Consider the following 22,462-nt stretch of genomic DNA (forward strand, 5'->3'; position numbering starts at 1 on the left):
AAGTGAATTTGGGAATCATATTACTTACTACACTAAGAAACTTGAAAAAAAAAAGTTCATTAAAAAAACTTGTATAGACAGTAAAGAAAAAAACATCAATTTGCTTTTGTAAGTTTTACTTATACCTAAAAAAAGTGAGTAAATGAATTACTTAAGCATCTATCACCCAATAAAGTATCTGCAAAGTAGTAACCACTCCCAGAATCATGTAAATATAAATAGAATGTCATTCCTCAGTACCAACCACCATATCCCATCTTCAACCATTTTACCTTTCCAAAACGCATGATTTTCCCTAACATTCAAGTTTCAATTAACTGGAAAGCAACTGAAGAAGGAAAAGGGAAGAACACCCCAAATTATTATTATTATTATTATTATTGTGGTTGACGATAACATAACCACTTTAAAAGGTCTCTCGCTGTGATTTAGTCAAAGTATTAATCTACATCAGTCTATCACTAAGCAAATTATTCTTTTTGCCTTATTGGTTAAAACCACAAATAGTTCAGAACAAGGATTATGAAGAACAATGGTGTATGTTGTTTTATTAATAAAAATAATACTACTATACCTGCTTTAATTTTTAAAATCATAGTAATTTACTTTGAACTTTTCAAATAATATTTGAACTTTTTCAAATATTTCTGTAAAGGACCAGATAGTAAATATTTTTGGCTTTTGGGGCCATAAAGTCTTTGTCTACACAACTTTGCTATTGTGATAGAAAAATTCATAAATTAATGGGTACAGATGTGTTGTAACAAAACTTTATTTACAAAACAGGCAGTGGGCTAGATCTGAGCCATGGGTAGTGTGCTGACATCAAGTCTAAGTGGTTACATGTGGCAACATATGATTGAGCTCCTGCTAACCAGTCTTCACCCTTTCACCATGACTTTACCCTTGTCCTCATCCCACATCAAGAGAGAGCTCCAGAAAAGACTGTCATTTCTCAGTCTCAAACTCTGACTGCCAAGTAGTCAAATGACTTACTATGAATATTTTTACCAACATGCTATTTATAAATTTGATTTTTGTTTGCAGTTAAGTCAATGATAACAAATCCTGAGCTGTCTGAATCAATAAGAGACAAACAAATTACCTTCCATTCTTAAATCATCAAAGAAAATGTTTCTTCAGCATGGATCAATCCTGATGCTGACAAATTAAACCAGTCACTACTAACAAAATCAAACCAAATCACTTATCTAGAGACCTTTCAAGTTATCTACTTTTTTCTTTTTAATAAATCTTTCTGTGTTTTTTTTCTTTGAGAACTGTTTATAGAATATATATTTAAGTTTAATTGGAAAACTATCCCCCAAGAACCAATTCATTTTCTACATTATAAAACTATTGCATTCTTCCCTATATCCATTATTGTAAATTGTTTACTATTCCTGACTCCCAAATATTCAAAAATTTCAAGCTGGTTTGTTGTTGAATGTTAAGCACTGTATTTTCTCTTGAATTGCAATATTCACTATAGTTATCTTATTATATCTAAATTTACAAATGTTCGGCCGGGTGTGGTGGCCTGTAGTCCTAGTACTTTGGGAGGCCAAGGTGGGCAAACTGCTTGAGCTCAGGAGTTCAAGACCAGTCTGGGCAACACAGGGAGACCCCGTCTCTACAAAAAGACAAAAATTAGTAGTGGCCCATGCCAGCAGCCCTGGCTACTCAGAAAGCTGAGGTGAGAGAATCACTTGAGCCCGGGGGATTGAGGCTGCAGTGGGCCATGATCAGATCACTGCACTCCAACCTGGGTGACAGGGCAAAATCCTGTCTCAAAAAGATATATACAAATAAATAAAACTTTAAAAATAAATTTACAAATGTCCAAAACAACCACACTACACAGAACTAGGTTTCTATGCTGTCGAGGAATCTAATATTTCAGATTTATTTCTGGATTGGTGAAGGAGTGTTGGTGTTTCCTCACTGAAGTAGACAGTGTGGTGTGTATTTGGTATTATTCAAGCCAAATAAAATGAAATGCAGTAGGATTTTTAACATTTTAAAAAATGTTAATAAAGGGCCGGGCGCGGTGGCTCAAGCCTGTAATCCCAGCACTTTGGGAGGCCGAGACGGGCGGATCACGAGGTCAGGAGATCGAGACCATCCTGGCTAACACGGTGAAACCCCGTCTCTACTAAAAAATACAAAAACTAGCCGGGCGAGGTGGCGGGCGCCTGTAGTCCCAGCTACTCGGGAGGCTGAGGCAGGAGAATGGCATAAACCCGGGAGGCGGAGCTTGCAGTGAGCTGAGATCCGGCCACTGCACTCCAGCCTGGGTGACAGAGCGAGACTCCATCTCAAAAAAAAAAAAAAAAAAAAAAAAAATGTTAATAATGTCTCACTATTTTGCCCAGGCTTGTCTCAAACTCCTGGGCTCAAGCAATCCTTCCCACCTTAGCCTCCCAAAGTGCTGGGATGACAGGTGAGAGCCACTGCACCTGGCCTAAAATTTTTACACTTACCCCACAAATAGTTAATTCTGATCAGCATCTTAAGAATATTGACTATTATATCCAAAAAGTTCAATAGTGAGTTATAGTTATTATAAAAACAACATTGATTTATAAAGTAGACAGCATGATACAGATTTGGTCCTGTCTGTTTTTATGTCAACCTAGAAAGCACTAAACTTTGGGTATGTATGAGAGGAATTCAGTCATAAGTATAACTAAGTCATAAAATTATGGAGTTCTTGAACTCAGCAATGACAAGTAAAACCACATAAATTATATTTCATTTAATCATGGAAAACAAAGTCAAAAACAAGAAACTCTGAATAGGGAATGTGATACTTAATTTTATCTGTCAACTTGGCGGGGCCACAGTGTGCCCAGAATATTTGGTCAAACATTATTCTAGTTATTTCTGTGAGATGTTTTTGGAGGAGATTAACATTTAAATTGGTAGTCTCTGAGTAAAGCAAACTGTCCTCCATAATGTTTGTGGGCCTCATCCAATCTGTTGAAGGCCTGAATACAACAAAAGGACCAGCCTCATGAAGCAAGACAGAATTCTCCAGCAGGCTGCCTTCATCTGCAACACCGGCTCATCCTGATTCTACAACAGACTTTTCAAACTAGAACTGAACATCAGCTCTCCTGGGTCTCCAGCTTATTAGCATTCAGACTGAAACTGCAGCATTGGCTCTCTAGGATCTCCAGCCTACCCTGCAGATCTTGGACCTGCCAGTCTCTATAACTGCCTGAGCCAATTCCTCATAATAAATCTCCTTAAATGTATCCACATACACACAGATGCACACACACCCCCTCTTATTCTATTGGTTCTGAAGCTCTGGAGAACCCTGATATAGGCAAATTCATTAATTATTTTTTTTTTTTTGAGATGGAGTTTCACTCTTATTGCCCAGACTGGAGTACAATGGTGCAATTTCAGCTCACTGCAACCTCTGCCTCCCAGATTCAAGCAACTCTCATGCCTCAGCCTCCTGAGTAGCTGGGATTACAGGCACCCGTCACCACGCCTAGCTAATTTTTGTATTTTTAGTAGAAAGGGGGTTTTGCCATGTTGGCCAGGCTGGTCTCGAACTCCTGACCTCAAGTGATCCACTCGCCTTGGCCTCTCAAAGTGGTAGGATCATAGGCATAAGCCAGCGTGCCTGGCCTAAATTAATTAATTTTTATGTTATGTTGAATTACAGTCTTTTTATGGCACCTAAAGAAAACTATTGCTTTTATTTTAAAATTCACTTACATTTTCCTTCTTTCTGTCCATGCCTTTCTTTTTCCTACTCTTATTTCCTTCAATATTTTTGTTTTTTGATTCATTTTCTCAGATTTTTGCTGTGTTAGCTTTTGAGCTTGAATTTAATTCATTTCCAGAGGTCATTACATATTAAGAAAACATTTTAAGTTTCATATCAAATAATCTGCCAGAAAGGACCAATCTTTACTTCTAGTATGGTAACAATTTTTGAGACCACAATTAGATATGAAGGGTAAATATGATACACTATACTCCAGTTATCAAGTCTTTCCCATTTAATCAATTTGAAATGAATACACTATTTCCAAATACTAAAAGTACAGTTACTTCATTTACATGTAAACACTTACTATCAATTGATATACAAAGGTTAACACAAAATTAATATAGTAAGATACAAGGAAAATATACATTTATGAAAAGTCATCCCAAAAGCTTCCAAATTTAAAAGCAGCATATAAACAAATACTTTTTTAAAATGTAAGTATAGGCTTGTGAGTCCTTGGCATCTATAAACCTGGGTTCATACCACATTATAATTTAATTATTCATCAGTTTAGCATGCCAATTTTCTGAAAAAAAGTGTTTATAAAAATGGATACTTACACAAGAGATTTTAAATGGTGCAAATGTTATGGGGTCTTCTCCATACAAAGGCCAATAGCGCTCACATTTTTTCTGTCATCCAAAAAAAAATTAGTAAGTAATTCATATAAATTTTTCTTAAACTGTTATAAATATTTTGTGTCCTGGGGTTCTGCTTACTTCTACTTCCCCAAAACAGAAAAACTCACATTAGTAGGCATGGAGATGAGAGAGCTTAGCTTACCCAATTGTTTTTAAAAATAGGCTACTGTGTCTTCTCCAAGAATAGTCATAAGAACCTTACTGACTTAAGTGCATAACTGTTCATTGCTATCTGCCAGCTCTACATAGTAAACCAAAGATCCTCCTCTAGGTAAGAAAAAGTAATTTTAAAAAAGTGTCTGGTACGAGGAGGTCCATTTGGTATAAAGGTTGCTAAGCAAGTTTTATTGCTTGTAACATGACAATCTCTATAAATATCTGGCTGAATTCTTATTAAATGTAAAATATGTGATGAAGTGGAAAGAGTATTCTACTTGGAATCAGAAGAATTTTGCAAGTACTAATTCTACTTCTTTATTGACCTTCAGTTTCTTTATCTGTAAAAACAGGAATAATAATCCTTATCTTACAGAGTTGTTGCATGTTTGTTAAATAAGAGTGTATTTCAAATGTACCATAGATGGTAAAACCCCTACACAAACATGATGTATTATTTTAACTATCCAATTTTATTTGAGATTACAGAAAGTGTAGTCAAATAATTTCTCCTCTTACCTTCCTATTTTAAACAGGTATAGAAAAAGAATACTAAATTTTCATCAATTTCTAATATCAAGCACCTCATCATTTCAAAAAATCAGGTTAGTGAATGAAAAGCCTAACTTTACGGAAGATAGAATGATTCAGATATTAAGAAATGATGCATTTTGTATCAAGGCCCAATAAAATCCAAGTCTCTAAGTGACCATCTAGCTTAAATAAACCTTTTCAGCAGTGGGAAAAGCATTGGTTAATGAATTCCTAATTAAATCCTCACAGTTTCAAATATAGTAAATGGAGTTATTACCAATAGGTTGAATGAACTATAAGTTGACAGTAATGCTCACAGAGAAACAAAGTAGAACTGTCTGGTATGTTGGGTTACCTAATATTTTAGAGGCTTAAAAACACAGGTAACTTCCAAATCTCATTTTCCAAGAGACGTTTACAGAAAAATGATAAAATCAAATTCTTTTTTTGAGATAGGGTCTCGCTTTGTCACCCAGGCTGGAGTGTGCAGGGGTGCAATCATGGCTCACTGCAGCCTCTACTTTCTAGGCTCAAGTGACCTTCCCACCTCAGCCTCCTGAGAAGCTGGGACCACAGGCGTGTGGTACCACACCCAGCTATTTTTTTTTTTTTTTAAATAGATGGAGGCCGGGCGCGGTGGCTCATGCCTATAATCCCAGCACTTTGAGAGGCCAATGTGGATGGATCACTTAAGGCAAGGAGTTCAAGACCAGACTGGCCAACATGGCAAACCCTTGTCTCTACTCAAAAATACAAAAAAATTAGTCAGGCATGGTGGCACATGCCTTTAATCCCAGCTACTCAGGAGGCTGAGACATGAGAATCGTTTGAACCTGGGAGATGGAGGTTGCAAAGAGCTGAGATCACGCCACTGCACTCAAGCCTGGGTGACAGAGCAAGACTGTCTCTCCCCACACACACACACAAAAAGATTAAAAAAAAAAGAGAGATGGGGTCTTGCCATGTTGCCGAAGCTGATCTCAAACTCCTGGACTCAAGCAATTCTCCCCCGCTAGCCTCCCAAGTAGCTGGGATTACAGGCGTGAGCCACTACACTTGGACCTTAAATTCTTTCTGAAATGTTTAAAAAAATTCTTTTTAATCTTTTACCTGACAAAACGTTAATACCTCGAAACAGATCGAAAACAAGTTGTAAGAGATTAATTTAGGGAAGAACACAAAGCAGTGACTAACAATGCCCCTCATTCAGATGAGCAGTAATAAGATTATATTGTTACTTATATTCCTGGTATAAAACTAATAATGATATCAAAAACTATGTGTTAAATATCACATACACATAATCTCTAACACTGCAAGGTGGGTATTATTTCCTTTCAAATGTGAGGAAACTGAAGCTCAGAGTGAACTGTACTGCACCATGGTCAAAATGCTTGTAAAAGGTAGGTTTGTCTGATTTATTTATCTATGCTTTTTCTACCAGGTCATATTCAAAGTCAAGATCAAAGTCAAGGTTATCAGATAATTTCATAGGTCCTAACTCACTCATAATCTATTACTAACAAGACACAGTGAATTACAAAAACCTCAGCTTCAAAAAATTTGTACTCAATACTACTTGATTTTTTTTTTTTTAAATGAGACTGAGTCTCGCTCTGTCACCCAGGTTGGAGTGCAGTGGCACAATCTCGGCTCACTACAAGCTCCGCCTCCTGGGTTCACACCATTCTCCTGCCTCAGCCTCCCGAGTAGCTGGGACTACAGGTGCCTGCCACCGCTCCTGGTTAATTTTTTGTATTTTCAGTAGAGACGGGGTTTCACCATGGTCTCGATCTCCTGACCTCGTGATCCACCCACCTCGGCCTCCCAAAGTGCTGGGATTACAGGTGTGAGCCACCGTACCCGGCCTACTTGATTTTTCATCAATAACTTGATATATACTATGAGCTTACTAATATAATGAAAAGAGAAATACATCCTGAACCTTATCAGTAACTTAAAACATTAGGAGAGTGACATTTAAATTCTCTAAGACAATTGATTAATAATATTAACGTACATATTGACAACACTTAGATAACTTGATTATTTAATAATTTCTCAGTTTTTATATTTTCTCATTTTATTCACTTTCTGTCCAACATTACTTAATACTGACAAAGGAAATAGTTGGGAGTAATGGAATAAATTAAGGTTTCCATACTGTTTATGCAACATAACTGAAAGATGTATCTTTTGCAATATATTACTTACTGAAAAAAATTAACATATTTACAAATTAAAGATAATTTTAACTATATTAATTACATTAGTATAAAAAACTGAATAAAATCACTATGTAATTTGTAAGTTTGATTTGTATGTCACATTTATAGAAGACCACACTTTATAAGTTTTATGTAAATACAAATTATCTGTAACTCTATCATTACTTCCTACAGTGAGGACAGAATATGATGCTGTAGGACACCATAATAGTTTTGAAATAAATTTTACTTTGACATAGCATAAAAATACCAATGTTAGAAAATCAGGGTAAGAAATTATCTTCTCTCAGCTTTGAAGATAGGAAACAAACAAAACATATTGTGGTATTAACAAACAGACTCATCAAAATATTCAGGCCTCGTGCGGTGTATTACATGGGATTACATGCTTGTAATCCCAGCACTTTGCGAGACAGAGGCAGTCGGATCACCTGAGGTCAGGAGTTTGAGACCAGCCTGGCCAACACAGTGAAACCCCACCTCGACTAAAAATACAAACATGAGCTGAGCCTTGATGGTAGGTGCCTGTAGTCCCAGCTACTCAAGAGGCTGACACAGGAAAACCGCCTGAACCCGCGAGAGGGAGGTTGCAGTGAGCTGAAATTGTGCCACTGCACTCCAGCCTGACTGACAGAGCAGGACTCTGTCTCACCATCTCAAAACAAACAAACAAATGAACAAAAATTCAAACCATATATTAATAACCAGATTTTTTATAATGTATTTTCACTTGTTCAATTTTATTCCTATTTAAAAATACCTCTCTATTTCAGTACACAGATGGTATTCTACTTACAACACCACTGAGTATTTGAAGATTACTAAGTAACAATACATAATTAATTATTGTTAAGTACAGGAATACCTCATTTTCCTGTGTTTCTCAGATCCTGCATATTTTACAAATTGAAGTTTTGTGGCAACCCTGCACCAAGCAAGTATATTGGTATCATTTTTTCAACAGCAAATGCTCACTTCAGGTCTGTCACATTTTGGAAACTCTTGCAGTATTCAAAACTTTTTCATTATGATGATATCTGTTATTGTAATCTGATCAGTGATGTTTGAAGTTACTACTCTGTTTTTGGGTGCTACAAACTGCTCCCATATAAAATGGCAAACTTCATCAACAGATGTTGTGAGCGTTCTTACTGTTCCATTGACAAGCTTTTGTACCCTCTCTCTTCCTCTCCTCAGGCTTTCCCATTTCCTGAGACACAGTATTGAAATTAGACTAACTAATAACCCTACAATGGCCTCAAAGTGTTCAAGTGAAAAGGGTCACATATTTTTCACTTTAAATAAAAAAGCTAAAAACGATTAAGCTTAGTGAAGAAGGCATGTTGAAAACTGAGATAGGCAGAAAGTAGGCCTCTTGTACTAAACAGCCAAGTTTAGAACGCAAAGGAAAAGCTCTTGAAGGACATTAAAAGAACTACTCCAGGAAACACACAAACAATTAAATAGGTCAAACAGCTTTATTGCTTACAGGGAGAAAGTTTTAGTGGTCTAAAAGATCAAACCAGCTACAACATTTCTACAAGCCAAAGCCTAATACAGAGCAAGGAGCTAACTTCCTTCATTTCTATAAAGTGTGAGAAAGCTGCAGAAGGAAAGTTAGAAGCTAGCAAAGGCTGGTTCATGAAGTTTAAGAAAAGAAGCTGTCCCCATAATATAAAAGTGCAAGATGAAGCACCAAATTCTGATGTAGAAGCTGCAGCAAGTTACCCAAAGATCTGAGCTAAGAGCACTGATGAAACAAGCTATACTAAATGACGTATTTTCAGTATGGATGAAACAGCCTTATACTGAAAGAAGATGCCATCTAGGACTTTCAGAGCTAGAGAAAATAAGTCAATGCCTAGTTTCAAAGCTTCAAAGGACATGCTGACTCTCTTGTTAGGGGTTAAGCCAGCTGGTGACACTAAGTTGAAGCTAATGCTCATTTACCATTCTGAAAATCCTAAGGGCTCTAAAAATCATGCTAAATGAACTTTGTCTGTGCTCTATAAATGGAATAAGGCCTGGATGTCAGCACATCTGTTTACAGATCTGTTTTTGCTTTTTCAACCCCACCCCCAGCCCATCCCTATTGCATGGTTTAAGGAATATTTTAAGCTCATTACTGGGGACTACTGGTTGGAAAAAAGAATTCCTTTCAAAATATTTCTGTTTACAATGCACCTGGTCACCCAAAAGCTCTGATGGACATGTACAAGGAGATTAATACGTTTTCATGCCTGCTAACACAACATCCATTCTAGAGCCCATGGATCAAGGAGTAATTTCGAGTTTCAAGTCTTATTATTTAAGAAACATATTTTGTAAAGCTAAAGCTGCCATAAATAATGATTACTCTGATAGGTCTAGGGAATGTGAACTGAAAACCTTCTGGAAAGGATTCAGCATTCTAGATGCTATTAATTACATTCATGATTCGTGGGAGGTCAAAATATCAACATTAGGCCGGGCGCGGTGGCTCAAGCCTGTAATCCCAGCACTTTGGGAGGCCGAGGCGGGCGGATCACAAGGTCAGGAGATCGAGACCACAGTGAAACCCCGTCTCTACTAAAAATACAAAAAATTAGCCGGGCGCGGTGGCGGGCGCCTGTAGTCCCAGCTACTCAGGAGGCTGAGGCAGGAGAATGGCGGGAACCCGGGAGGCGGAGCTTGCAGTGAGCCGAGATCGCGCCACTGCACTCCAGCCTGGGCAACAGCGTGAGACTCCATCTCAAAAAAAAAAAAAAAAAAAAAAAAAAAAATCAACATTAATACGAGTTTGGAAAAAGTTAATTCCAACCCTCGTGATAACTTTGAGGGGTTCAAGACTTCAGTAGAGGAAGTAACTGCAAATGTGGTGGAAACAACAAGAGAATCAGAAGTGGAGCCTGAAGATGGAACTGAATTGCCACAATCTCATGATAAAACCTGGAATGGATGAGGAGTTGCCTCTTATGGATGAGAAAAGAAAACGGTTTCTTGAGATGGAATCTACTTCCTTGAGATGGAATATACTTTTGGTGAAGATGCTGTGAACACTGCTGAAATGACAACAAAGGATTTAGGACATTACATCAACTTAGTTGATAAAGCAGTGGAAGGGGTTGAAAGGACTGACTCCAATTTTCAAAGTAGTTCCACTGTGGGTAGAACCGCAATTGCTGTTGGTATCAATCAGCGTGACACGCCACAGAGTATTCTTTCATGAAAGGAAGAGACAATCAATGTGGCAAACTTCACTATTTTCTTATTTTACGTATTTAGAGGTGGAGACTCCCTCTGCCCAGGCTGGAGTACAGTGGCATAATCATAGCTCACTGCAGCCTCAACCTTCTGGGCTCAAGTGATCCTCCCACCTCCGCTTCCCAAAGTGCTGGGATTACAAATGTGAGCTACCATTCCTGGTCCTGTCTTTTACCAAAAATTTCCACAGCTACCCCAACCTTCAGCAAATGCCACCTTGATGAGTCAGCAGCCATCGACGTCAACAAAACCCTTGACCAGCATAAAGATTACAACCAGCTGAAGGCTCAGATGATCATTAATGTTTTTTAGCAATAAATTATTTTTAAATTAAGGCATGGAAGGCCGGTCACAGTGGCTCACACCTGTAATCCTAGCAATTTGGGAGGCCGAGGTCGGCAGAACACCTGAGGTCAGGAATTCGAGACCAGCCTGGCCAATGTGGTGAAATCCCGTCTCTACTAAAACTATAAAAATTAGCCGGGTGTGGTGGGACATGCCTAAAATCCCAGCTACTCAGGAGGCTGAGGCAGGAGAATCGCTTGAACCTGGGAGACAGAGGTTGCAGTGAGCCAAGATCGTACCACTGCACTCCAGCCTGGACAACAGAGTGAGACCCTGTCTAGGAAAAAAAAAAAAAAAAATTAAGGCATGAAGTGTTTTATAGGTATAATGCTACTGAACATTTAACAGACTATAATACAGTATAAATGTAATTTTATATGTACTAAAAAAACAAAAAATTTGTTTGAATTTCTTTATTGTGGTAGTCTGGAACTGAACCTATAATATCTCTGAGGTATGCCTGTGTGTGATAAAATATACTTACAAAATATAAAAGAAAACAACATGCTTGAGAGATTATTTTGTCCCTTGTATGAAAAAAAAGCAACAGCAGAACCCCAATATAAAACAAGTATTTACATTAACTGCTTATGTTCAGACTATAATAATAAAAGACCAAGAATATTTATCCCCAAAAATGAAATAATAAGAGGAATAGATTGTACGTACCCTTCCCATCTCAAATTCTCGGCAGGCCATTACAATGATCTAAAAAGTGATGGTGGGGAGTGAGATAAAGAATGTATCAGTTAAACACAATTTTACTTTTTAATAAAATACAGATTTCAAGAATTTTGCACCCTGAGAAGTATAATTGGCTTGCCTAAAAAAGTAGTTTCAATATTAAATGTGTAAGTTAAAGAAATTATCAAAATTAGACTTTCCAAACAAAGGCTAACTATATAGCAACAAATTAAATTGGTTCCAGTTAACATGATTTTTTTGGTTTGAATTAAATTATGTGAATCTTACAGATTTACTTTGTGACTTCTGAAATTATATTAAAATACCACTTTTAGGATATTTACCTAATTATAAATAGCACTATTAATTAAAAATACATTTATAATTATTTAAATATTGAATGCATTTAACACAATTTTAAAAGGTGATCACACCTGCTTTGCCCCGTTTTATAATGTAAACTTTCAAACACAGCATAGTTGAGAGAATTTTACAGTAAACATTGTATAGCCATCATCTATATTCTAATCATTAACATCTCACCAGTTTCATCACATAGCTATCCCTCTATCAATCCATCTTGTTTCAAAAATGCATTTCAAAGTTAAGTTTTGAACATCAGTACGCTCTCCCCAAAAATACTTCAGCATGCACATTATTATCTAGAACACAATAATTTTTTTTTTTTTTGAGACAGAGTCTCGCTCTGTCACCCAGGCTGGAGTGCAGTGGCGCGGTCTCAGCTCACTGCAAGCTCCGCCTCCTGGGTTCACGTCATTCTCCTGCCTTAGCCTCCTGAGTAGCTGGGACTACAGGTGCCCGCCACCACACCGAGCTAATTTTTTGTATTTTTAGTAGAGACAGGGTTTCACTGTGTTAGCCAGGATGGTCTCAATCTCCTGACCTCGTGATCCGCCCACCTCGGCCTCCCAAAGTGCTGGGATTACAGGCATGAGCCACCGCACCCGGCCAATCTAGAATATAATTTTTATATTGTTTCCAGTATTTTTCCCTTGAGGCAAATTTTACATATAATGAGATACACAAATCCTAAAGTGAACATTCTCCGAGTATGGACAAATGCACTCATCTGTGCAACACAAATCTTATCAAGACACAGGATGTTTCCATCATCCAGAAAGTTTCTTCATGCTCTTTCTCAGTCAATCCCCAAGCACATCTAGTTTTTAAAGTGAAGTACAGCAAATACAAATAACTGGAAAAGTGCCCCCCTTTTATTAATCTTTCAAAGACCAGAGGATGTCAATGCTTTAGAATCACTACAATTCCATAAAAAAGCCGTAAGACAAAAATGAAAGTTCCACATTATTGATTTTCCACATCCACACAAAGAAAAGTATCAGTGCACATGGTTAGGTTTCAAGAGTACTACAGAGCAGTATAGGGTAGCTCTTTGCAGTATTCTAACTAATTTCTCTGCTTCCAAATCTAAGGGCACATTATTTCCCTTCATCCAAAAGAATAAGAGGGCAATGAATGAACTCCAGGGGCAGATGAAATTCTCTTACACTGTATATTTATAGTTTATTTATAGTTATGTGTTTATATATATTTTCTGAGAAGAGGAACTTAAATGAGTATAACTGTACTATCAAGTATTTTACTGACCTATTAGAGCACTAATCCTTTTCTGATTTTTGTAAGTTGTTTGATAGTTGTATCATTACTAACTTAGGACAAAATTTAAATTGTTATCACACCTTCTTCTTCAAATATTTAGCCTAGTTTGTAAAAATTTAATAAGACATCCTAAAAATGTACCCATCTTTTTAGTAAACATCAGCAATAAGTAAACATAATTATGGATTTTTAAAAAATCCCCTCATTCCTTATTCAGTAAAGCATCCTATATCATTACATATGTATTTCTCAAAATTTATTGTGAAAAGTAAATTACTTACCACAACATTATATTCCCATATCATCCTCCAAAAATCTATTACTGTATTTGCTAAAGGTCCTTGAGTTGCTACATATGCTTTTGGCCCATAGACGCCCTAAAAATGGTTAAAAGCAAATTTCACATTTATTTTAATTACCAAAAATATTTCATTACCCAAAATAAAAGGTTTCAAATTGTATTAGTAATACTGTTGTTTTAACTTAAACCATTTCTAAATAATGTGCCTTTCATAGTATATTAAAGCAGGCAAAATATATTCAATCCACTTAAGCTTTTGATGACTGCTATTACTTTTGTGTGTTTACTGGATATGGTGCACAGAACAGGTATTTAAGAACCGCCTTATGCCAATTAAAAATTGTTACTTATCTAGGCATTAAAAACAAAAGCCCTGATACCTACTTAACAAAGCTAACTGTGGCAGAAATATAGAGCATGCTCTGATTCTAAAACAATACTAAAACGAGTAAAGAGTTCTTTCTTAGTTTCTTCCATAGCTACCTTCCATTATCTATTCAACTCTGAAGTTTATCAGGCATCTACCATACACGTTTTTAATAATGAACATGAGAATATACCAAACAGGGTCACTGACTAAACTACTAAAGTGGCACATAACTGACTCATACAATGAATCAGTGTCATTAAGCGTAATTAAAAACTATAACTTTTAACAAACACCCTTATAAAAGAATATGAACACTGACAACATCTGAAATAGCAAACTATCAATTTATTAGTTTTTATTTAAGGTATTAATTTTGGTTTTTAACTTTGTTTAAATAAGAAATTTTTGTTTAAAACCATGACTGCTGAATATTGACATAGATATTAATTTTACCACATAAACTTTTTTTTTTTTGAGACAGAGTCTCGCTGTGTCACCCAGACTGGAATGCAGTGGTGTGATCTCGGCTCAATGCAACATCCACCTCCTGGGTTCAGGCGATTCTCCTGCCCCAGTCTCCCGAGAAGCTGGTATTACAGGCATGTGCTACCACGACCCGCTAATTTTTGCATTTTTAGTAGAGACTGGGTTTCCCCATGTTGGCCAGGCTGGTCTCAAGCTCCTGACCTCAGGTAATCCACCCGCCTAGTCTCCCAAAGTGCTGGGATTACAGACGTGAGCCACCGTGCCTGGCCTTACATAAACTTTGATCAGTTAACATTTTTATCAACAAAAACATATGAAAATATGTATAGACACCATATATAAAATAACTGAAAATTACATTATCATATCACTTGAAAGATTCAAAAACACAGATTAGCTGATGGAAAAAAAAGCCTTTTATTTAAACTGAATCAAGTGGCAGTTTGCATCTATCTCTATTGATAACTATAAAGAACTTGACGCTGGGTGCGGTGGCTTACGCCTGTAATCCTAGCACATTGGCAGCCAGAGGTGGGCTGATCATAGGTCAGGAGATCGAGACCATCCTGGCTAACACAGTGAAACCCCATCTCTACTAAAAATACAAAAAATTGGCTGGGAGTGGTGGCGGGTGTCTGTAGTTCCAGCTACTCGGGAGGCTAAGGCAAGAGAATGGCGGGAACCTGGGAGGCGGAGCTTGCAGTGAGCTGAGAAAGAGCCACTGCACTCCAGCCTGGGCGACAGAGCGAGGCTCCATCTCGAAAAGAATTCGACTGCTTTTCATCAAAGGGTATCCAAACAAAGGTTATAAAAAAGAGACTATTTAATGTTGGATTTTGGGTTGCCACCCGAAACAGTGACAACTGTCAAAAGTTTTATATTTAAGGCTATGTTCTAGAATTTTAAATCAGTATTATCCAGTAATCCCACCGCTAGTAATTTATGCTAGGAAATTATTCAAAAGAACAAAGATGTTTACTGCAATATTATTATTTTAAAAATCTGAAACAACCTATATGGGTCAACAACAGGGAATGATCATGTTCATTTGTGCACACAAACCCAAAGGGATAACTGAGAAAATAATTTAGTAATAGGTAAGACTTCCATGGAAAAGAAGAAATAAAAAATAAAATGTTATCTCTGCTATAACAAAACTAAGTACAAACTATTTATCTATATGAATAAGGAGACTAGAAGGAAAGCATATAAAAACAACGTGCCAGGGCAGTGGTTTTATTTTTATTTCTTTTGCTGCTGGTACCACGTCCGAGCAATTCAAAAAGGTTTTACAAAACTAGTATGTAGAAAGACATTAATATGGCAGAGAAACACCATATGAAGTTAGTACATACCTTTATAAAATTTGCATTGATATAGTCTGAATCTTGTGAAGGAGTCTTTAATGTCAATTTAACTCGGCTGTGATCAACTACAAGAAAAAAATACATAAAATATGTATGGTTGACACACAGGTATTTTCTAATGAAGTGTAAGTAAGGTTAGACAGCTTAAGAACATTTACTTTAAAAAACAATGGATGAAAATGGACTCTAGGTATCAGTAGGGTAATTTCTAACATTACACTGAAAGGAAATAAAATAAATTTTCAGACAACCACCACCTGGCGGGCACCTGTAATCCCAGCTACTCTGGAGGCTGAGGCAGGAGAATCACCTGAACCTGGCTGGGAGGCAGAGGTTGCAGTGAGCCAAGATTGCGCCATTGCACTCCAGCCTGGGCAACAGAGCGAGACTCTGTCTTAAAACAAAACAAAACAACAACAGCAGCAAAAAAAACCACCACCACCAGTGACGTAAAGCAGTGTATTAAAGTTGCAATAGGAATCATCTCTAGAACTCTTTTAAAATGCAAATTCCAGGACATTATCCCTGATTTACTAGGGCAGAGTCTAGGTATTTCAGCCTCTGCAGCCTTTAACAAACATATCAGGTGGCTGATGAATACTAACCAGTGATACAGAAGCCCATATGCTAAAATTCTTATTAAAAAATCTAACTTTCATATTTCACAAGAAACTATAAAAAGTAAATTTTAACAAATTAATGAATTGAGATTATATATAAAAAGTGCTCAACACTGCTCTGGCTAATAATAGTTATTAGGTAATGTAGCTTAGAGTAAAAATCTTTACAAAAAATTTTATGAAGTATATTTTTCTTTTACATTTTTATTGATTTATTTTTTAAAGGAATATGTTTATAATTTTAAAAAATTAGACCTTAAAGAAAGGTATAAAATGAAAAGCCTCCCCTGCCCTTCAATTCCAGGGCTCTCTCCCATCAAGATACTATATTAAAGTTTTTTTTCCCCTTCCAAGTGTACTTATTACACATATAGCTATATACTTTGAAAAACTACTACACAAATGCAAGCATCCTATACATGCTGTTCTGTATCATTACTTTTCAGTTTATAGTATATCCTGGAACTCTTCCCAAAGCACAAAAAGATTTACTTTATTATTTTTACTATTATTTTAAAATACAGAGACAAGGTCTCACTCTGTCACCCAGGCTGAAGTGCAGCGGTGCGATCATAGCTCATTAGAACCGAAAACTGCTGAGCTAGAGATCTTCCTGCTTCAGGCTCCCAGTGTTTGGATTACAGGTGTGAGCCACTGCACTCAGCTTGCACTAGCCTATCTCAGTCTTTTTAGCTTAACAGAGAATTCCATCCTGTGAATGCTTCATTCTTTATTTGGCTACTCTGCTGATGGGCCATTTTTTTTCCTATGAAAAACATTACTACAGTGAACACTAATGTATATATAGCTGTTACCAGCATTGCTGTAGGGTAAATTCCTAACACAGGAATTGCTACTTGCCTTCTAAAAGGTATGTAACAATTTATACAGGGTTATTTCATAAGGGTGACTGGGTATTACCAAACTTTTCGTCACTGACAAACCAAAAAGTAAAAAGATCTTGATTTAATTTCCATTTCTTGAATTATGCAAAGGATTGTATGTTTTAATATATTTACTGGTTATGTGTATTTCTTTTTCCATAAACCACTTGTTTATATCCTTTGCCCATTTTTCCATGTCTGTTTTGTCCTACTGATTTTTATGAAATCTATGTAAAAAGAAAAATCAGCCCTCTGTCACAGGAAGTGCAAATAGTTTTTTCCAGTTTGTGCTGATGTTTAAAACTTTTTATTTAGAACTAATTTTAGATTTATAGAAGGAATTTCCATATACCTCTCACTGAGCTTCCTCTAATAGTAACATATTATATAACCATAGGACAATGATCAATAATACCACAAAATCAACACTGTTATAAAACTATTAATTAAACAAGACTATACAAAAATCAGTGTTTTTTAATCTTTTTTCTCTTTCAAGGATCTCATATCAAATTTAACTTTTAGTGGCCGGGCATAGTGGCTCACACCTGTAATCCCAGCCAAGGTGGGCGGATCACCTGAGGTCAGGAGTTTGAGACCAGCCTGGCCAACATGGCGAAACCCCATCTCTACTAAAAATACAAAACAAAAAAAATTGGCAGGGCATCGTGGTACATGCCTGTAATCCCAGCTACTCGGGAGGCTGAGGTGGGAGAATTGCTTGAACCCAGGAAGGGTAGGTTGTGGTAAGCCGAGATCGCGCCACTACACTCCAGCCTGGATGACAGAGTGTGACTCCATCTCAAGATAATAATAATAATAATAATAATAATAATAATAATAATAATAATTTTTATTTCTCCTTAGTCTCCTTCAACCTAAAAAAAGTTTCTCTAATTTTTTTTTAAATGACTGGAACGAAGTTATGAATTTTTGGTAATACCACTGGAATGATGTTGTGTCCTTCTCAGTACAACACATCAGGGGATACATGATATACATATGTTTCAGTACTTGTGATGTTAACCTTGGTCACTTGGTATTTTATGGTATTGCTTGGTTACCAAGAGGGAAAGTTACTGCCTTTCTCTTTTATAGTTAGTAAGTAGTTGAGGTTAGATGCTTTCAGATTATTAAACCCTAAAGAAGTAGAATTGCCTAGTATTCGTTGTTTATGGATTAGAAGGGACCATAACATATAACACATAAAATGCCATTATTATTATCACATTATAATCCCTTCTAATCAATGAATGAATATCAAAGGCAGTTAAAATACAAAAGGAAACACTGAAATGTTAACAGACATGAATAAACTTCTTAGCAAAGTATTAAAGAACAACTAATAGTCACTAATTTATTTTTCACTGGCTCAAATTTTATACATAGCACTAAGGCCCAGTTCTGCTAATTTAATTGATAAATTTACTTTAAAAAAAATATTCTTTAGAAATTTGTAGAAGAGACATATAAGGAGGATATACTTGCTTCTGGCGCAATTATTCATCTCCTCACTGTATTCTAAGAAACAGAATGTTTACAACATGTTTGTCAATGCTCTGTCATTTATTTCATGCCACCTTACATGTCCCATCCCCCTTTTTATATGCCATTTGGGATAGGAAATACACATACAAAAAAAAGCTATGCTTCTGGAAAATGAGAATAGAATATTCAGTGGTTAGGATAATGATGGCTGAATAACTACAGGAAGCTTCCTCTTACCATGTTTGCCAGTAATAGGGGGTCTCAGTTAATTACCCTTATTCACATGGCATATTAGCCTCTATTCAAAGTATCTCAAAGGCAGAATACAATAGTTGGTTTACCACTGGCTCTCAGTAAAGTTTCAGGTGACCCTAAATCCAAATGAGAACAATTGCTCCCAAATGATAGTTAGGACTGGTGCCAGGCTGGCTACATGCAGGCTGGTAATTTCCTTTTTTTAAAAATTTTCGAAGATGGAAAATTTTAAGCATACACTAAAATAGAATAGTATAACGAATCTTTGTATATCCATTACCCAGCTTCAATAATTATCAACATTTTGCCAATCTTATTTCATCTACCCCAATCATTCAACAGCTGGGGAAAGCAAATTAAAATCCAAGATTTCTGGAGTACTACATCTTGCAGTAAGTTTAATTCAGGAAATTAAAAATGGGGCACAGAAATACCCTTTTTAAAACTCCCCATTTAAATTCTATAGGCAAATTTGGTAGTCACTGCTTTCTATTATGTACTCACAGCATATTAGATTTTAAAATCAACATTATGCTACTTACACAGCATATCATCTGTATTTTGATTTTTTTGGCATTTTAAATGTGAATTTTAGTATCATTCATCCAACAAATATTTATTGCGTGTAATAAGCACAATAATGTTGTTCATATATCCATAGTAAAGTAATAGCAAGGAAAGAGAGTAAGGAACATCTTGAGGATATCAGCAGTCTTCAGAGCTGTGACAAGCTGGGTCTCAGGGAATGAGAAGTTTGCCAATTGATTAAAAAGAAAACAAAATAGGGCATTATAGATAGCATAATAGGCTCAAAAATATAGAATTAATAAAAAATAGCTACCATGGAATGAACGTTTCCTCTAAGCAAAGAATTTTATCCTCACCACACACCCATGGAGATAGAAGTTATTATCGCTATGCACAGAGGTATGCCCAAATCACAAAACTGAGATGGCAGCGCCACATTTGAAACTGGGGTTGTCTGATTTCAAAGCCAAGGCTCTGGGTCTAAATAAGTACATGTACTGAAGAGGTGTGAAGCAACATGGGACTACTGGAAGAAAGAAGTGGTGAGCAACAAGGCTGAAAATGTAGCCGCCTGTTCTCACTCACCTGACCATAGAGCAAAGAAGGGGTGGCTTGGAATTGGAGTATGGAACAAATGCATGATTTCAAATAAACGAGTGGATATCCATCCCAGTTCTGTCCATTGAAAAGGCCTAGAAGCAATGACACACCAAGCCCTGTTCAATGGTGGGGTCATCCAGGACTTTCAGGATTGCTCCCTGCCCTCCCAGCTGGCTTTTCTGCCACAGCAGACCGGGTGTCCTTCACCTGCCTGCGTCTTCTGTAGTTTGTTAAGCAGCACCCTTAGCTCCTGTGACACTTTAGGGAGAAAGCCACAGCACCCATGATGTTGGGCCAGCATTAACACCCGGCAAAGTGCTGGGAACTAGAAGTAGCGAGAAAGAACTTGGGTGGCTGTTTTAATATTCTTCACTGGTGCTCTTTTTTTTTTTTTTTTTTTTGAGATGGTGTCTAGCTCCGTCACCCAGGTTGGAGTGTAGTGGCACCATCTTGGCAACCTCTGCCTCCAGGTTCAAGTGATTCTCCTGCCTCAGTCTCTTGAGTAGCTGGGACTACAGGCATGTGCCATCATGCCCAGCTAATTTTTGTATTTTTAGTAGAGGTGGGGTTTCACCATATTGGCCAGGCTGGTCTTGATCTCCTGACCTCAAGTGATCCGCCCGCTTCAGCCTCCCAAAGTTGTGGGATTACAGACGTGAGCCACTACGCCCGGCCAGACCGGTGCTCTCATTAAGCACATTTAGAAATAATCTAAGTATCAAAAAAATGAAAGCAATTATTTCTCTCCATGGTTTTGCTAGCTATCCATCCAAGAGGAACAAAATCATAGGTCAACAGAGAGAGTTGTATGACACATTCATAGCAGCATTATTTAATATGTTCATCATCCATACAATGGAATATTATTCAACAACAAAAAGGAATGAACTATTGATGCATGCTACATCATGAATGAATCTTTAAAATGTGTTAACGAGAGGCTGGGCGTGGTGGCTCATGCCTGTAATCCCAGCACTTTGGGAGGCCGAGTGGGGGCGGATCATGAGGTCAGGAATTCGAGACCAGTCTGGCCAACATAGTGAAACTCTGTCTCTACTAAAAATACAAAAAATTAGCCAGGCATGGTGGTGTGCGCCTGTAATCCCAGCTACTCAGGAGGCTGAGGCAGAAGAATCACGTGAACCTGGGAGGTGGTAATCCGAGATCGTGCCACTGCACTCCAGCCTGGGTGACAGAATGAGACTTCGTTTAAAAAAAAAAAAAAAATGTGTTAAAGAGTTAGACACAAAAGACTATACAGGAAAATCTATACAGACAGAAAGCTGATTAACAGTTGCCCAGGGCTGAGGACTCAGATCTTTTGGGGATGATGGGAATGTCTTAAAACTAGATTTCATTAATTGCTGCAAAACTCTATGAGTTTACTTTTTTAAAAAAATCATTGAATTGCGCAATTAAAATGGATAAATTCAGCATCCTGAGTAGCTGGGACCACAGGTATGCACCATCATACCCAACAAAGCTGTGTGTGTGTGTATGTGTGTGTGTGTAGACTGAGTTTTGCTATGTTGCCCAGGCTGGTCTTGAACTCTTGAGCTCAAATAATCTGCCCAGCTTGGCCTCCTAAAGCGCTGGGATTACATGCGTGAGCCACTGCACTCAGGCAATGAATTAAATAGTTATCTAGCAGTAAATAAGCACATATCTCTCAGTACAATTACTTCCAATATAAATTTCCAGGCCAGGTGCAGTGGCTCACACCTGTAATCCTAGTACTTTGAGAGGCCGAAGTGGGTGGATTACCTGAGGTCAGGAGTTTGAGACCAGTCTGGCTGACATGGTAAAACTCCGTCTCTAATAAAAATACAAAAACTTAGCTGGGCATGGTTGCGGGCACCTGTAATCCCAGCTACTTAGGAGGCTGAGGCACGAGAATTGCTTGAACCTGGGAGGCAGAGGCTGCAGTACGCCCACTGCACTCCAACCTGGGCGACAAAGTGAGATTCTGTCTTACACACACACACACACACACACACACAAAATCCAAATCAAAATAACTAGAAATTTACTGGAGACCTACTTATCAAACCTTAGATAACTTAAAGGAAAAAAGACACTGTCACTCTGATTATTGCACAGTGATTAAGAAAGAACTCGAGCTCTTGGACAAGGTCTCCCAATGTTGACACTCACACATTTTGGCTTAGAGAAGTCTTTGTTTGGGGAAGGGGGCTGCATCCTGTGCATTGCAGGATGTGTAGTAGTATTCCTAGCCTCTACCTGTTAGATGCCATTAGCAGCCTGTCCACTCCCATACCCCAGTTGTGACAACCAAAT

General features: G+C 37.3%; 1 protein-coding gene across 8 annotated transcripts in view; it reads right to left on the reverse strand.

Moving 5' to 3' along the window:
- The window catches only part of PTPN12 (protein tyrosine phosphatase non-receptor type 12), a 105,352-nt gene that overhangs the window by 45,443 nt on the left and 37,447 nt on the right, over positions 1 to 22,462 (reverse strand). For 5 of the 8 annotated variants that reach the window (XM_045388639.3, XM_005550391.5, XM_074035670.1 and 2 more), the window contains exons 3-6: positions 15,778 to 15,854; positions 13,547 to 13,642; positions 11,610 to 11,648; positions 4,354 to 4,425 (exon numbers count right to left, since the gene is read on the reverse strand). In XM_045388639.3, coding sequence (XP_045244574.2) covers positions 4,354 to 4,425; positions 11,610 to 11,648; positions 13,547 to 13,642; positions 15,778 to 15,854 — 284 coding nt within the window. Of the gene's footprint in view, positions 1 to 4,353; positions 4,426 to 11,609; positions 11,649 to 13,546; positions 13,643 to 15,777; positions 15,855 to 22,462 lie in introns of those variants that run through there. The other 3 variants (XM_045388640.3, XM_045388641.3, XM_074035672.1) reach the window with 2 other exon arrangements.

Source organism: Macaca fascicularis, chromosome 3, assembly GCF_037993035.2.
Source record: "Macaca fascicularis isolate 582-1 chromosome 3, T2T-MFA8v1.1".
NCBI lineage: Eukaryota > Metazoa > Chordata > Mammalia > Primates > Cercopithecidae > Macaca > Macaca fascicularis.